General features: G+C 42.1%; 1 protein-coding gene across 7 annotated transcripts in view; it reads right to left on the bottom strand.

The window, feature by feature from the left end:
* Nfia (nuclear factor I A) overlaps positions 1–18,644 on the bottom strand; it is a 542,815-nt gene that overhangs the window by 27,666 nt on the left and 496,505 nt on the right. For 5 of the 7 annotated variants that reach the window (XM_028870283.2, XM_028870288.2, XM_028870286.2 and 2 more), the window contains one exon: positions 8,284–8,375. The exons of the other annotated variants lie outside the window; for them this stretch is intronic. In XM_028870283.2, the coding sequence (XP_028726116.1) occupies positions 8,284–8,375 (92 nt within the window). The remainder of the gene's footprint in view (positions 1–8,283; positions 8,376–18,644) is intronic. 7 annotated transcript variants of the gene reach the window in all.

Raw genomic sequence — 18,644 nt, 5'->3', positions numbered from 1 at the left:
TTTCATTAAATAGACGTGAAAGTCGAATTTCAAAGGAGAGTGTACATATGGACATAGCCATTATGTGAAATCAGGCCACTCCTATCCCACAGCTAATGGCTTTATGCCTGTGCTACCAAGAAATCAGATTAAGTGTTAAGGACATGTCCCTTATCCCAGAACCTCCACTGCTGGAGACATTCCTCTTCTGTGCACACTGTCATCAAAGTGTCTCTAGCTCCTGCTCGCTAACTGTAGCCTCGCTTCTTATTTTGTGAGTCACTGATATGGGGTTGCAAAACTGGATTTGAGGTTATAAAAATATTGGAAACAGTATATAAGACATCTCTGGATGCCCAAGGACCAGAAATTAATTATAAATCAAGTGAGTAATGAATCTGAGGTGTTTGGGCAGCACTGGCCCACACTGCATTGCAGGACCTCGATGCAGGCTTGCACATGGTGCAGTGTGCACTTTCGCATCATGCATCTTCACACTGTGCAGTACCAACAAATGCTGCCTGAGTCACCTCAGCTCAAAGTGAGGTTATTGCAGGTTATGAATTGTAGTGTTTTTATTAATCATGCAAAGCTTTCTGCTCTTACAGAAACATAATGATTTCATTATGGAAAACAAAGACTTTAAATATTTTCCTACCACAGTTCCAACTGTCAGTATGTTAGTATCAGATTAGCAATCTTTGGATTATCTTGGAATAGTTAATTAAAACTTTTTTTTTTTGTGTTGTTGACTTGAGTTTCATGAAACATTTGTTAAGTGAATTTTGGTTTGTATATGGACAGAATTTCCAAAAATTTCTGAATGGCCTTAAACAGACTTCTGCCAGTTTGTTCATAGGTATTTATTAGAAGTGATATTTCCAGTACTGATAATTTTAAAATCAGAGTATTGATCAACTCTGAAAAATGTTGAAGACTGTCCACATCCTGCAGTATTGGATAGATGCAAATTTGCTGTAGTCCTTAATAAATTATATGTATACCAAAAATTACTTTATAATAAATTTATTTACAATTTATTGTAAGTAAATGTTTGATTTGCACACTAGTTTTTTATACCTAGAAAACCTGAGGTCAAACAGAACCTGCTCGTGGGGAAAGGGTGAGCGGAAGTGGGAAGAGACGCTCAGCAGAGTACTGTTCTGCAAGGCCTGGTCTCTCTCCTCAGCCTTGATCCATTTCTCCATGCTTCCCAACTTAACAGACATCACATCTCTAATATTTGCTCTCCTTCCTCCATGATATCTCAATTTTTAAATTTTTTTTCCTTGAAATCACCTCACACCTTTTTCCATTGCTGCTGATTTCATATCAATGCTGAGGAAAAAAGGCAGCAATATCTACCATGCATTGACTTGTGAGATGGCATGGTCCATACCATAATTCTTAGAATAATTATCAATTTGTATCAACTAAGATTCTCCTTCCATCTTTATATTTTGGAGATAGCATTTCCAGCATGCTGGAATTATAGGCATGTATCAAGCTTTGGAAAAATGAAGGTCCTATTGGTTGGATGATTTTGAAAGGGCATCACACAGCTTGCCAGGGAGTCAGCTGACGGGCATATGTGCCCATGTAATATTACATGCTGAAGGCTCCTCTGAATCCTTGCTGAATAGGACACATGGCTTTGTGCCCTGACCATACAACCTTGGTGATATGGTTTGAGAAAGTCACTTTCCCTCTTTAAACCAGTTCTTTATGTTTTTAAACTGTAGGGTGGGATTAACAACAATATCTCTTTTCTATTCGAAGGGATGTTTTTAGGATCAAATGAGCACACACACATACCCATATTTGGGCATATTATGTATTATATATATCCACACACACATATATACTTATGACATACACACACTCACACACACACACTTGTCACACTCTTAGATAAGAAACCTATAATAATAAAAATAGAATTACTGAGGAAAAAGAGAGAAAGCGTGACTGTCATCAATGTGACACTTGGCTCCTAAGTGATGCAACAAATTCCTAGTCAAGACCCGAGTTCAAAGCACTAACATGCAATATCCTGGGGCTGGTTTTGGGATATTCTTACAGAAGCCCACAAACATTTTCCCCAGCAGACTGAGAAAGCATACAGGCTAGGCAGGGGCTGAGGCAGGTCTTCAGAATGGCCAAATTCAGCATTATTTCCACTGGACCTAGAAAGTGTGAGCCTGGCCTCAAACCAGCTTAGGAGAAAACAGTCTGTAAGGTTTCACTGTGCACAACTAGGTACGTAGATGGTATTTAGGAAAGAGACTAGTTAGGAGGAAACGGAGTGAAGAAGCCTTGGCTCCCTCAGTACCTTGGAGCCAGCTCGCCCTCTCTTTAGTTTGTTAAGTGGTAATAAATGCTAGTTGTAGGGCTGTAAGGAGCATAGGCCCCAAACCCAGTGCTATGGAGTGGTTAATACAGAATACCAATTTGACCAATAAGCAACCTCTCAAAGTCAGGAGCACAAGAGATTTTATTTGCTGTCTTCTTCAATCAACTGAAGGAAATGCTCAAATTCACCTGGAGGGTGGGGCAGGATGGAAAAGGACAGAGAGCTTTGTTACTCTCTCAGAGAAATCCGAGGTCCTTTTGTACTCTCCAGCTGAGCCTTAGTTTAACTACTGTGTTGTACTTCTCTTTCTGGGGCCAGGAAGTCACGTGGGCAAGTGGGCGGGAAGGAGGCAGTAGGCTGCAGCTCCCGGGAATGCGCTCACCGAGCTTGGTGCTATGTGAGGATACAATACTTGGAGCAGACATTTCTCAGAAAGGAGGGGGAAGGAGTTCCTGACTGGTATATTTCTGGCAGGAAAGGATTCCAGTTGTATCTGCTTGGTCTAGGGAAGGTAGGGTTGCATGATTCCTTTCTTAGGACTGTCTCAGATTTTATCTATCACCTGACTAGCAAGAATTAAAAGTGGTGTGTGTGTGTGTGTGTGTGTGTGTGTGTGTGTGTGTGTGTGTGTGTGTGTGGTGTTTAGGATTATTTATATACAAAAACCTTATAATCAGACTAATGTTAGACGAGGACAGAAAAACAATCCGGTCCCCCTGTCCCTTCCACTCTTTGGAAGAGTCTTACAGCCGTTCTGTGATGCTCAAACCTCTTAGCCTAATCACCATGGCTTTTATTTTTTTCTCCTCAGACAGGTTCTTTCATAGCACAGTCTAATCTAGACATCTCCATGCAGGCCAAGCTAGCCTTAAACTCATGATGCTCCTGCCTCAGCCTCCCAAATCCTGCTTTTATAGCTGTGTGTTACCATGCCTAGCCACAATGCACTATTAATGCCCGTGCTATGGTTTCTCTAGGTCTGTTTCTTCTCCTGCACCCTCTAGAACTTCAGGACAGTTGGTATTCCTTGCATTTGGTAGGTGTTAAGGAATATAATAAGCAGCTAAACAAATATTAAAGTGGTTGAAATTGTGAAGAGTTTTGCAGATTGCTTAAGTTGTGGTTAGGAACTCAGCCAGGCCTCAGGAACATGACACCAAGACTGGGCATGGATTGAAAACCTCTTCACATCTCTATGCTCCACTTTCTTTGTGGATGCCTACTCAAGGTGGAGTGTGTGCTGTGGGCAACAGGTAAGGAAGGCAATGGGTGTCACTGCCCGGTCCACCCTGTGGAAACTTTTCTGGATGATCGTGAGGCGCAGACATACACTGTGAACTCAAGGTCAAGGCTGTGGCACCGTAGGCAGTATGTGGGGTGAGGCAGCTAAGATTTACTTAGCAGAAGTTTCAGTGAATTGGAACCATACCAAGCTGAGACAGTCTCCTATGGTTTTAAGTAGCATTTTAGATACCACAGCTCTGTTGATGCAGAATGGCGATAGGGCTGGTGGGAGAGAGACAATGCTTGTTTTTAATACTGTTAGTATTCGTTTTTCATTGTAAAGAATTCATCCTCATCAGTGTTCTGTAGGTTAAACATTTTTCATTTGAACATTTGGATTAAACTAGAACCCGAATCAAGATGAGCTCTCTGCTCAGTCCTCCTGTGTGAAAACCAGTATTTCTATTTATTAACTGGTTGTGAAATGTAACCTTTTTTCCCCTCTAAGTAAATGCCTGTTTATAATAGCTGTTGTTTTTAGAGATTAGATTAGATCAGGAGATGCAGTTACCATGGCCCCCACCTTTCTATCTGAACAGTGGCTGTATCATTCAGGGCCAAGTGGGGGGCACATCAACAGTGTACAAAGAGGGTAAATACTCGGGGACTTAACCATGGGTTAGATTAACCATCATGGGGAGATACTGAGAAAGAAGAGCTTCACGGTGAGGTGAGGTATAGTTTCTCAGGACAGGTAGGCTTTCCACAGTTCACCGAGAGCTGACCACAGCTCCTGGTGAGAGCAGCTACGATGTATGGAGGAGTAGGGTGTGGGCCAGATGACAGGAGCAGAGGAAGTGGGTGTGGAAGCCAGGAGCCAGGTGGAAGGAGAGAACACATCACTTGGCAGAGCATGCAGCCAGAGCCAGAAGCCAGGGTGTGACGTACCAGGCGACTGGAAGGAGTGTGAATGGAAACGGGCTCCCAGAAGTGTAAGAGGGATGCATTTATTCCTCAATGATGGGAGGACTCTCTCGAGAAAAATAGATTGGCAGGGAAGGAGGGGGAAACAGCTTTCAATTATCCATGCTATTGTTCCCCACCAATCACTGCAGATGATGAATAGGTGTAATAAAAGCCAATATTCAATTTTTCCAATTTACATGGAAAGAAGGTCATAATACATTGTTACACAGAAGAAACAGCAGGTTACTAAACAGTGGATGTAATACGACCTTATTTTTGCAATACACTTGAATGTGTAGAAACAGCCAGGGTGGATTTATTCAGAAACGTTAACAGTAGGACTACTAGTGATTTGTATTATTTTTCTCATCTGTATTTTCCACAATTAACATGTATTATTATAAAATAAAGTCACCATTCAAAAATGGATTTTATCTCTTGGTGATGGGCTTATGCAACTTAACATGATGTTATCTAGATTCATCTATATTGTGGTATCAGGATGTCCTTCATTTTTAATAATGACAACTACTGTATGTGTAAAAACATAATTTAAAATAGATGTTTTCAAAGCAATTATGCAACTTTCCAGCTCATCAAGGACATCTCTGAATAAGAAGGTAGGGGGAAATAAGTAAAAAAAAAAAAAAAAAATGGAGAAACCATCTTCTATAGGATAGCATAAGAAATCCCAAGAGACTTCTACTAACTAGGAGGTGGGTTTGGGGGACAGAAGGACCATTTCACTTCACATCTGTTTATGAACTTAGTGCTGTATTCTTCTGTTTTGTTCTGAGACAGCTTCTCATCATCTATCCTGGGCTGGTCTGGAACTCTCAATCTTCCTCTCTCAGCCTCTCAAGTAGCATGGGCTACTGTTCCCAGCTCTTCTGCATTTACAAAGTCAAACATCTGTCTGGGTGACTCCAACTTTACTAATACAGTGACAGAGAGCAAACTTCTGACTGCCTTGGAAAGTTTTCCTAAATTTCAACCAGCAATTTTTAAGCCTTACAGCAAAGCTACCTAACGACAACCACACGCTTACAGGAAGTGGAGAATATGCCGGTGCTGGAATTATATTGTTAAAAATCTTGTAAGCCAAGACTGGTGGCACAGGTTTATTTGAACAGCTACTTGGGAGACTGAGGCAGGAGATGATGGCCTATTTGGCCCACTGAGTGAGTTCAAGGCCAGCCTGGGCAATTTAGTGAGAACCTGTCTTAAAAGTTTTTGAAAAGTAAAACCAAGGCTTGAGATCAGTGGTAGAGCCTAGCATCTGTGAGGTAATACCTTGTACAACACACACCCACCCACCCAATGATGGTTTAACTAGGTATGGCTCCCACAGACTAAATGCTTGGCTCACAGGAGTGGCACTATTAAGAGGTATGGCCTTGTTGGAGTAGGTGTGGCCTTGTTGGAGGAAGTGTGTCACTGTGGAGGTGGGCTTTGAGGTCTCCTAAGCTATGTCCAGTGTGGCACACAGACTCCTTTTGTTGCCTGTGGATCAAGATATAGAAGTCTCAGTTCCTTCTCCAGCACCATATCTGCCTGCATGCAGCCATGTCCCACCATGATGATAGTGGACTAAACCTCTCAAACTATAAGCCAGCCCCAATTAAATGGTTTCTTTTATAAGAGTTGCTGTGGTCATGGTGTCTCTTCACAGCAATAAAAGCCTAACTAAGACACACACACACACACACACACACACACATCCTGTAAGAAAATAACTTTCAACTAATGACTTCTTACTAGGGAGCTGTATTTAAGGTCTATTGTTACTTATCATCTACATCTAATACTTACTTTGACAGTAAGTATTTCTTAAAATGTTAATATATATCATAAAATAGAAATATTAGAGACATATAAATTTTACTTTAAGACATAAGACTAGATAGGTATATAGAGGGTAGAAAAAGACCATTCCATTCATACGGTTTCTCATGGGATAATCAGGAATGGCCTTCTTCAAGCCAAATATGACAGGTGTCACTGCGGTAAGAAACATTTAAGCTATTGTCACCACAATGCCAAATATTTAATGGAAAACAAAAAGAATTCAGTTCCAGATGCCAATACTGGACCTATAATGACATCACCCATCCAGATGCGTGCAAAATCTGGATTGTTAAGAATGGAAGTTTTGTGGTCAACATCACGAAGACTCGGTCTTTGGGTTAAACGAGGCACTTAGGAAACAAAGTAATACTGGAAAAAACACATTTTCATTATAGAGAGATAAATCAAATAGAACATGTGCAGTTTAGATGATGTGAATTAGTTTGTATAAAATATCATGCAGAATCCAAACAAGATACTTCAAAGCGGCAGTTTTCCAGGTTCTCCACGAATCAATTCTGAGTACATCCAAGTTTTGTGAAAAACAAAACAGCCATCCAATTGAGCTGAGGGTGGCCCTCTGCTCACCCTTCGCTGAGCCAGAACATGGAAGTCCAAACAAAAGTATAAAGCTAAACCATCTTCTAAGACAGACATTCTCAGGCAATGGGACAACTTCAAACCACCGGTGTTTGAACATTTGAGGTGTGGGAAAATAAGCAAATAAGTGGGAGAATTTTATGAGAGGTACTGAGTAGAGCTTTTAATCTCAGACACCACGTGCAAGCCAGATTTAGAAGAAACGGCAGAAGTGGGAGATTCCAGAGGAGAGAGGTCCCTCTCCTTCCACCCCCCGCCCCTTTTTGGCTTAGTGCTGGACTTTCTGGGGGTGCAGCTTCAGTGTAGGGAGGAGGGAGAAGCTGCACTGTGGATGAGCACAGCAAAGCGGAGCCCTGTAAGAAGGGAGCAGACTTAGGAAGCACCCGGCTGACGTCACACAGCTAAGCGTCTGCACAGAACCACATGGAGAAAATGTCAAACCCTGCCAAGAACCTCACGGACAAAATAACTTCTTAGAGTCAATTAGGAGAGTATACGGTCGTATTCTAGTTCGGAAAGTGAAAGGTAGTTTATTCTACAAACCTGGACCTGATTTTTTTTTCCCACAAACCTCTACACACATGCCTTGGGACCCAGAGGTTTTTTGCTTCTCAACTCACAGCAACCACTGCAAACCTGTTTTACAAGAGCGCTTCTTAGCCTGCACAGCTCCCAACACAACGTTCTCTTGTGCTCAGCCAGCTCTGGGTATCCTGGGCTCTACTTGCAATCAGCCACCTCTATATGACTTTCTGCTGGGTCCCTCCCGCTCACAGCACCTTGCTTCCCAGTGGCCAGCAATCACCTCCTTGGAACCAACATCAGTAACTTAATAAAGAGCTTAGGAACCCTTTGTCCCCACCCACCTCCTTTCTTTTAGAAAGTTTGCCAGTTTCCTGGGGCCATAAAAATGAGAGGGGTGGCTGGTCTCCCTCCCCACTTGGGCTTCGGTACCATGGAAACCAGGTTCCATGGGGCGCATGTCTGTCTGCTTACAGCTAAAGAGCCATGGCTGCCTCCAAGAGGAAATACACACAGTCTAGCCTAGCAACCTTCACTTGCCGCGGCAAAGCCGGTCTGGCCCAGAAGCCCCCCTCTCCTACCCCAATACCCTAAGCAAAGATCCCAGGAACATTGTCTACGGTTCCTGAGACCACAGAGAAAACATGGCTACAGGGCTGGGAGGGATGGGGTCAGGCAGAAACGGCAGAGGGGCTGGGGCATGTGGCCTGGTGTGCCCCCAAGACACGTTAAACCGCACCTGATGAAGAAAACAAGCTGCACCACATACAGAAAAGATGAGAGCGGCCCACCTGTGTCTGTTGAGGGATATTTACAAAGCTTGGATCCCGTGGTCCAACACTGACGAATCGGTTTGCGGGGGAGGTGCTGGGTGTCGAGTAGGCTGTGAAGGGAAGGGACACATGCGTTCAGGAAGCAGCACGAGATTGCACACACAAACAACACCAAAACACACAGTCTCTGAGCCTACGCAGCTGATTAATGCAAACACTGGCGCTAGCGAAGGATCTGGCTAGCAGAGGGAGGGGCGGGCAGGGATTGGCCCCCAGGGACCGCTGGGGTTAAATGACATGAAACGGGTCCTCAGAGGAGTTGTCTTCTCCTCCCGTCATCCACATTAGAGCATGCAGGACATTTGCCAAGTGTACTTTGTATGTTAAACATGAGCTCTGGGGTGGAGAGAGAGACACCCTGGTCTTAGCATCAGGGAGAAAGGGATCAAGTAGGAAAAGGGAGGAGCGTAGTTCATTTTATAGCCATGCTTTCTCAACTGCCGCAGTTGGGAGAGTCACAAACCAGTTCGGGCCCTCCACGGCGGAAGTGGAGTCTTAAGGGAGGAATGAAGGGACTCTCCAGGAAGGAGGAGAAAACCCAGCTAGAGCAAGCAGCCACTGCAGGCCCAGCGGCGTGTCTGGAATCTTGATGATGCCAGGTGTGCCTGAAACTCCACGTTACCCCTTGTCCCATCCTAGGACCTTTGTGCGCGGCACAAACAGGGCTCTCTCTGGGACCTTGGCTGGCACATTAGAGTGCACTATGCTCACTAGACATGGGAGGTCTGTTGTTTTATGCTTAGGAGCTTCTTTGATGGAGAAAAGAAAACCAGGGGCCTTTTTTGTGTGTGTGAGTTATAAACCCAAATATAAGTTTAAGTGTTTCACAAATTCACCTTACCACAAACTCCAAAAATTATTTCACATTCTTCCTTTGTTCTAGAATCTTTAGATTGCTATTTAATTATAACTTTTATTCTCTCTCTCTCTCTCTCTCTCTCTCTCTCTCTTTCTCTCTCTCTCTCTCTCTGTGTGTGTGTGTGTGTGTGTGTCTGTGTGTGAATATGTACATGAAGATACACATACTCAAGGAATTCAGAAGAGGGTGTCTGGGTGGTTGTGAACTGCCTGACATGGGCTCTGGAGATGAAACTAGGGTCCCCTGTAAGGGCAGTACCTGTTTCTAACTGCTGAGTTGGCCCCAAACTTCTAAATTATAAAAGCAATTTTTAAAAACTAACTCTAGATATACACTATGTAAGGGGGAAAAGACCTCATAATTTTCACCAGGGCAATCTTGTTTTTGTTGACATCACCTGTTTCTCTTGCGGTTCTGTTCTGCAGAAGAGGGCCCATGCTTCCTGTTCCCATTCTTAAACACAAAGGGATAGAAATTCTATCAATTTGGCCCAAGTCCTGTTGGTTATGCTGGTAAGAGATGAGCCATTCAGACGGGTCTATGATGGTCACATGGTGTAGTTGAGAGCCAGTTAAACTGCTGAGCACAGGATGAACCCCAGAGCCCTCTGAGGTCAGGATAAGATGGTTCTAGCAGCCTTCATCCAATAATGGATTTACATAAAAGGATGAGGATGCTTTGTGTCATACTGACTATAATGGGGATCTGCTGATTTCCTCTGGGCCACCTTTTACACCAGGCAAGCTTGAGTGGAGGACTAGCTCTATATCCAGCCATTACACCAGGCAAGCTTGAGTTACTTGTGCCTCTTAGTCTATGACTTGACTTTGATTCACTTCAGGAAACAGCCAAGGGAAACTGTATATGGAAAATATGGGTTATAGTTGCCTGGCAGTATAATTAGCTGCTTCTCGAACACAAAAAGGATGGAGGATGGAGGCAAGAAGGAAGCTAGCACTGAAAGGACCGATTAAACCTGTTAGGCAAGGGGGGAAGGCACTCTTCATTTGTGAATAGGTAGGTGGTCTGCACAGGCACAGAAGTGCATGGAAGTATGTCTGGGTTCTGCAGCCTATGTGAATCACACTGTACTGCAGCGGGAGCCCTTAGTCTGATGGTCCTGGTGAAACAGTGTGCACTGGACAGCTGTTTAGCAAAGGCACACAGCAAGTTTTCTTATGACATTTTTGTCATACTGGTAACATCCCAAACAAGCACACTAACTGACCACAGCATACATGTTAGGGTGTGTATGTGTGTTTTGATATACTGATCGCAACAAACTGGCTTAGTTTGGAAAGGCATCTGTATTATGTCCCATTACCAATTTTTGCTTGACTTAAATGTTGACATTATGACTTTTAACTTGTTTTCTCCTCCCATAATCCAAATTGGGACATGCAGGACATTTGCAAAGTATACTTTGTATGTTAAACATGAGCTCTGAGGTAGAGAGATATGCAGTTGGTTTTTTTTTTTTTTAGTCTTTGGGGGCCCACCACCCAGCTCCCAAATAAATACACAGAGACTTATTCTTCCTTATGAATGCTTGGTCTTAGCTTGGCTTGTTTCTAGCCAGCTTTTTAAACTTAAATGATCCTGTTTCTCTTTAGCTATGTTTTGTCTCTGGGCTCTTTACCTCTCTTTATTCTATATATCTTTCTTTCCTTCTTACTCCGTGGCTGGCTGTGTGGCTGGTGGCTGGCCCCTGGCATCCTCCTCTCCTTCTCCTTTTCTTGCTTCTCCGTCTTCCCTAGATTTCTCCTCCCATTTATTCTCCTTGTCTACCAGCCCCACCTATTTCTCTCTCCTGCCTAGCTATCAGCTCTTTATTAGACCAATCAGGTGTTTTAGGCAGGCAAAGTAACACATCTTCACAGAGTTAAACAAATGCAACATAAAAGAATGCAACACATCTTTGCATCATTAAACAAACATTCCAGAGCATAAACAAATGTAACACATCTTAAACTAATATTCCCACAATGGGGAGATGCCCTGGTCGTAGTGCCAGGGAGAAAGGAATGAGGTAGAACTTCATTTCTTTGAATGAAGTCTTAGTCACAATCTAGTATTCAGAACAACTCAGAGGGCCTCTGATGCTCCAAAGGGCTACTCAAATGCCACGGTTTATTCTGCTTATTAAAAAAACAAGAGAGTGGTGGGGAGACAGGTGGTAGTGTGTTCACATTTACTGAGAACTTTGGATGCCAAAGCTGTAGTCTAGTGCCTAGAAAACATGATTCTACAGAAAGGCACCTTCTGGGCACATTTACAGACATAGAAAACACAAGGGAAGGAAGGAGGGAAGGAAAGAGAGGAGGAGGAAGGAAGGAGGGGAGGAAGGAAGGAAAGAAGAAAGGTAGGAAGGAAGAAAGGGATTCTGATCCTCTTCCACATTATAGCTATAACAGGCAGAAGCTCAACCCTAAAAGGATGTTAGTTCCTGGAAAGATATGACAGAAGTTGAATTTGATTTCTTTCAATGAAACCATGGAATTAGGGACTTGTATTACTGAGCAAAATCTCAGCTGAGAGTTAAAAAATAAACATATGTCATAGCAAATCAATTATATACACACAGACAAGAGTCTTCAAAATGAACAGAACATCAGGGAAAGATGGGTGATGTGGTATTTAACTACACATAACTGTGTCACAATACTGCTATAGCATATGCATAGCTTTCTTGATAATTTTTGTCCTATTCATAAGACCCATAACCAGATGCTATGGGAAGAGCTTTGAGAAATCATGAAATCTGGAAAACAGATATGAGGGACTGCTGTAACATTTTGAGACTTGAAGGAGAGAACCAGGGGTAACTAATGACTCTCTTTATGCCATCTACAGGGATTCCATTTTAGCCACAGAATCTTATTTTAAAAGTCCTTGTTTAAAATCGAATTACTATTCATTTGGTGGCTTCTGAAATAAAGTGAGTGCTTTTTGTTTTCAGACATTTTACTGACATTGCCATGGCCAGTTTCCCTAACACCGTGGAAGAATGCTTTATTAGCTGCCACCAGCTCTTTTTTTGGCATTATCTGATGACATTTCCCCCCTTTTCTAGTGTATTTCTTCATATTATCCAATAATTTTAGTTCGGCCTTTACCATATAGTCTTAAGTAATAAAATTACAATCATGGTTGTTTTTCCTGCCCCTTCCCCAATCTCCTGGGCTCCTCTTTTTCATATGCATGTCTAATCCCATACTCCTTCAGGAAGGATGAGTACTCTCTTGCCATTGTAAGAACAAAGGGACAAATGGTTTAAGAATCTCCCTCTCTCTCAGCAACAGTTTTACAGGGCCTCTGGGAATGTTGGAAACTGTGAGGTAGACTTGATGGTAGACAAAGAGTAGAGAGACCCCCATCAACACAGGCATCCCTGAGGACTTAGCTTCTAATTTTCAGCAATGGGTACAGTAAATAGAGTTACAGTTGGTGTGCTGGCCTCTTTTTCTGAATAAGAAAGAACAAGGGACACACGTGGAACTGCAGGAACCTTGACCCAGAGACACTTGCTCGTGCTGTTAAGAATTTGGCAGGTATATTTTTGAATGGAGGTTATCACTATGCCATCTTTGGAAAAAACCTAGAAAGATGTCACTATGAGGATATCTGTATCGAAGTCAACTGGTACTTCACACAGAGTCTTCCAAACTTGACAAATTAGCAAACTCAATTTGTGCTGCTCCTTTGGAACTAGGTAGTCGGTTTTAAGGTCTAGTTTAGCAACTGAAATGTGGTACGGAAGGTGAGAAAGGAAGACAGCCTGCCTTTCCGTGTCATGTGTGACGGCCAATGGGCCCCTCTTTGACAGTGAAGATTGGTCTGGATCATCAGGCTCTCCAAGGAGGCTGAATGGTGGTTTTCCTCGGGGCTGAGCTGCTTGCTGGTGGTGGCTAGGGACAAATAAGCACAGGGTGGATGGGATCTTTCAGCAAAAGAAACAATGCAAGAGACCAGGGGAACTTACTCCCAGATGCTAGAATCAACCCTTACAGGTGCGTCCACCTTCTGCTGGAAAGTGTGAAGAGAGAATGGTCTCTTGTTTCATCATAGACACCAACTTTATGAAAGTTGGCAAACACTCTCTTTCTTCATTTGCTTAGATCCACCCAGTCTAATGTCGGGAGTCCACCAGAGAGTTATTTTAACGTAGTCATATGTTCTCTCCCCCTAAAAGATGCTTATCTGCACACTTGCCATATGCCAGGCTCTGTTCTGCACACTGCTGCATACAAAGGTGACAAAGAAGCCTGCTATCTATCCTCAGATGTCAGAGCCGACTGAGGAAATGCAAGTTTAGAAAATGAGCACGAGAGTCTCAAAGTAATGCGGATAATCTGTGGGCTGTTAAAAGACAGACAGTGGCACCTGGAAGAGGAAAAGGAAGAAGTTTTGGAGGAGATGATGGCTGGTGAGATGTGTGTGAGGGAGTGGGGTCGACAGGTTCCTGGAGACAGGACATCCCAGAGGAAGTAGCCTAAGCCGGGGAGGAAGGGTACGACCTCAAAATGATATTTTGCCATTTGCAAAAAGAAGAGTTATTTTGAAGGACTGGAAACTGGGATGTTTGAAAAATGCAGGGGAAGAGGTCCATGAAGTTAATTTTCTTTTGAAAGGAAGAAATAAGTTATAGGGTAAACAAAGACAATGTATTTTGGTTCCCAGTACAGCTGTCAGAGAAGACCCCACTTGGGACCTTTCCCTTCTTATCCCACACACTAATGCACAGCTCTCACGTTCTCATGTTCAGAAACTCATTTTGGGGTTTTCCTCAAAACTTCAGTTTCACTGAAAAGACTCCTGTGATTTTATGACCTGCCCAGGGAATGTCCTAGTTCCTGGAACAAGGGTAAGCAGAGCAAGTCTGGAATACAGACTTAGAATACCGAGTCATCAAACAACTGCAATATTATTAAATGATAGTCAGCCACACTGGACCATGAAGGATGTTGATAAGTTGCAAACTGAAGCACCTCATTAAATAGTGTCCCCAAATTTTAACTTCTGTTATATTTCATAGTGTGTGTGTCGGGGGGTTGGGGGGTGGATAAAAAAATTCCATTTTTAAAAGAATACTGAAAGTATTAGAAAAGAGATCAGCTAATTTATAAAGGAAACCACTACTATTGAATTCATTTATGGATTTGAACAGCAGATTGCTCCAAGGTCACGAGAGAATGCTGGAGAATAGCAGAGCCTTCCTTTGTCAAATAAATCTATTGGTATGAGCAAGTATGCAGGACGTGAGTTTGCCTTATTAATATCACATAGCTGAGGACAGCAATAGGTGTTTTAAGTCCTCTGGAAGTCAGAGATTTAGAGAGCTTCCTAGGCACGGGTGGGTATTGTTAGGTCTCACCTTGCACTTTTGAAATCTAGAAGATAACCCTTCCAAGTTTCCACAATTCGGATCCTCTCTGCACAGCCAGTTATCTCATTCTATTATCTCTGCCGATCTTTTGTCTTCACAAACAAGTTACAACAAAGAAACACACCCCTCGGGGCTGGAAATGAAAGACTCCTATCACTGGTAAGTTATTACGGAACAACATACCCGCAAGTTTCCTTCCCGGAAAGCTAACGAACTCTAACTTTAATATGTTAACATTACTGACATGTATGGTAACAGTGGGCACGCCATGTCTATGGGCCGCCAGCCCACAGACGGCAGGGAAGGAGTCAACTCAGCCAGATGGCTTTGCTCTTGGTATTTTTGGTTGCATAGAGGCGCCTCAGTGCTGGCAGGAAGATTGGAGGCACAGGTTACGATGTGTACACAGAGAGAGGAGGATGGAGGGACTTTTAACCTGAAGATGACCTGACCTCATATTACTGCAATATGTGTGAAAATGTGGCACTTTCTCACAAATGTTTCCAGCACTGTCCTACTCAAACTGACCATAACTTTCTTCTTCTTTTTTTAAAAAATCATAATTGAAAAGGAGAACAGGCTTTGTTTCAGTTTATTTCTGATGGCTAGCCTAAATCCTGTAACCGTCATTTATTTTTGTATCAATGCTGTGTGTTGCTCCAATTGATAGGACATATTTATTGATCCAAGGAGAGTCTGTGCATGAGTAGGCACAGGTGAAAGTTATATTAAACAGCACGAGGAAAAGACCCTGGATTCAGCTGGGGTTGGCTAAAAAAAGAAACGTGGATCGATATATTGGCTCATTCTCCCTTGAAATGCTTCTGCACCTCTCAGAAGGCGGCGTAACTCTGGAAACCTACTCATGGGAATTTATCTTCAGCAGACAATAAAAATACTGATAAAGATTTATGCTCCAAGATGTTCATTACAGTATTGCCTGTAAGAGTGACAAACTGGAACCAACTGAGGAGGTAATGCCTCATCCAGACAGTGGAGCATTCTAGAGAAATTCGTGTCTTCAAATAGCAACTAATAACATCACAAGATGCTTGCAACATGAAATAAAATCACCTTACAGGGCTGTAATATGTTCATGTACATACCTATATACATATTATACTCAATTAGGGCTGAAATACAAACAGAAAATGAGTGGGAAATAAGTTAAAGTGATTACCTCTGAAGAATGGGGTGGTGGACACTTTAAAATACCTTCTAGTGACGTTTCTCTGTTTCTTTTCCTCTAGATAGGGTCTTGCTATGCAGCCCTGGATGGCCTGTAACTTGTGATGGACTTGCCTCAGGGCCCCAAGTCTGAGATGATAGACATTCCTCACTATGACTGGATCCTTCCAGTAATTTTTAATCGTAAGTAAAATGAGCACAAATGAAACTTGAAAACCAAAAATACTACTTCTTTTTTTTTTTTAAAGGGCAGTGAGATGTAGAAAATAAAGGTAGAGCTAGAAAATCTTGGAATCTAGAATCTATTTGATTTTTGGTTGTTTTGAGACAGGGTCTCCATATGAAGCACAGGCTGGCTTCAAACTCACAGTTCTGCTATAGCCTATGGAGTGCTATCATGCCCAGCTTGTTCTACTTGGTTCCTATTAGAAAGATGATCTTTGCAGCCAGTTAACCTCTCCCAATATCTGTATGTAAAGAGGTGAGGATAGTGAGTGTTGTTTGCTGTACTCTCCTTTCATCTGAATGTCTAACAGGCTGCCCTCTGGACAGAACAGTCCAGAGTGAGGTGTGGAAGATTTTTCAGAAAGATAGGAAGTTTGGATTCCTCTGCTTTGGGAGAAAACATTTGAAGAAAAAATGTGCTATCCTCTACTCTGGGCTCACTGATTCTAAAATTTGAGACTGGAGGCATTTATTATACTCACAAGATATTTGTCTCCCAACAATAATGTACTCACACCTCTTAAGAGGTGATGTTATAATGAGACTTGTCACAATTTGTAAGGGTATAAATTGCATAAACCTTGCAAACAATTTGGTAATGTGTCTCAAGAGGAGAGCTGCTACCACTTGTTTAGTAACCCACTTCCAGCACTGCAGCCCAGGGAGATGATGAGGCCTGAGGACCAAAATGTGTGTCCAGGGATACAGGCCCTATTCCATAAGGATGCTTAGAGTGGATGTCTAAATGGAAGGACATGGGTACAAACTGTTTAAAATCGCATTTCTTGACTTTCTTATAAACAAGGTATAGTATTCTCGTTAAGAAAGCAGTACATAGACATTACATTCAATATGATCAAAAGCATTCCGTGCATGTCTACAAATGAAAGATGCATAAATACACACTACCAAAGGATGGGAAGAAAAGCACAGTGTTGATAGTAGCTGATTGTGAAGAATATAACCTTTTTTTATATACTTTCCTGTTTTTGAAGTTTCTTGCAATGCCATCTATTATCTTTAAAAAGAAATTCGTGAAACTCACGTGTCATCTCAAAAAGTAAAAAGTAAAAATAACCTATGGCAAATACAGACTTAAACTGGTTATGGTTATAAATATGGATACAGCCTTCCATTCCATTCTATTTTCAAGACTGTCCCCTCCCCATAATTGAACTCAGAACCTTGTACATATTGGGCAAGTACTCTAGCACTGAGCTGCCCTTCCTTCAATTCTCATCTTAGTGTCTTTTTCCATGCTCTGGGTCCTGTGCTTTGCATTTAACCCAGTGCTAGTATTCTTGAAATGATAAAAACACGTTTTTATGAGGTGTCTTAGAATGTTCAAAGGAAAATCACAATATCACACCTGTCAACATGTTATATGTTTTGGCAGAGCAAAAAGCACTGGGCTTTGGAGCTCAAGAGACTCGAGTTTAGACATTAGCTCAGTTTCATTCTCTTTAGAGGAGATTTCACAATTCCACCTTATAGTTATAATAACTGTCCCTAGTGCATTTGGAAACAACCTACCCAGTACCTGGAAGTCACTAACATTTTTTCCTTTCCTTTGCTATTAACATATTTTTTTAAAAAATTACATATATTTACTCCGTGTGTGTGTGTGTGTGTGTGTGTGTGTGTGTGTGTGTGTGAGAGAGAGAGAGAGAGAGAGAGAGAGAGAGAGAGAGAGAGAGAGAGAGCATGTGCACATGCACAGGCCTCAACACATGTTTGGAGGTCACAGAACAAGTTGCAGGAGCTGGCTTTTTCCTTCTACCACGTGGATCCCACATTGTCAGGCTTTATGGCAAGTTCCCTTTCCCACTGAGCTATCTTGCTGGCCCCCTTTTGCAAATGAAAACATTAAAAAAAGTAGACTGTATACAAAACAAAATGCTCTGAAAAAATGATAACAAATTACTATTGAAGATAGTATGTATCCATCTGTATGCTGGGGATACCTAAACAACGCCTGCTGTGAACGAAATGTGGACCTTATACTGAAGTCTCTCAGAAGGGGAAAATATTATTCTTTATCAAAGATAGCATATTTTGTTATTATGCTCAGGGGCCAAAGAAAGGATTTTGTGTATGAGCAAGACTGTGAGAAGATCATTAGGCAAATACTTTTAAATATAGAGAAATAATTATATTTTATAAAAGAGCAAATCAAAAGTTAATATTGTTGGTTTCTATCAGGGGAGGCTCTCCCCAAATCCCTGTCTCTTTCCTCCAGTTATTAATTCCCATCCCTCCAGTCTGAGGTAGTGTTCAGTACAGGTTATATCTCTCAGGACCCTCTCCCATATAAGCAGATCTCAAAGGCTCTTCCATTAGTCTCAATAAGCTTGTCTATATTTAAAGAGTTCCTGTGCATAACAGTTATATTGGTGGACGTTCACGTTATCAGTCTCCCATTATAACTGATGCTTCAATGAATGCTTTAGGTATAGCTTTGCTCATATATCAAATACATGTGTGGCTTATATTTAAGATGTATGCATGTATTTATGATTTTATACAGAAATATTGAATACTCATGGATAAATGCTGTAATTTCACACACACACACACACACACACACACACACACACACACACACACACACACTCGTTCTAGGAAGAGGCTAAACCATTTAAAGTCCTCCAATGGCCTGAG

This window comes from Peromyscus leucopus, chromosome 2 (assembly GCF_004664715.2).
Source record: "Peromyscus leucopus breed LL Stock chromosome 2, UCI_PerLeu_2.1, whole genome shotgun sequence".
In the NCBI taxonomy this organism is placed as follows: domain Eukaryota; kingdom Metazoa; phylum Chordata; class Mammalia; order Rodentia; family Cricetidae; genus Peromyscus; species Peromyscus leucopus.
Note: the sequence above shows the minus strand (reverse complement) of the source record. Positions and strands in the feature narration are given on the sequence as shown.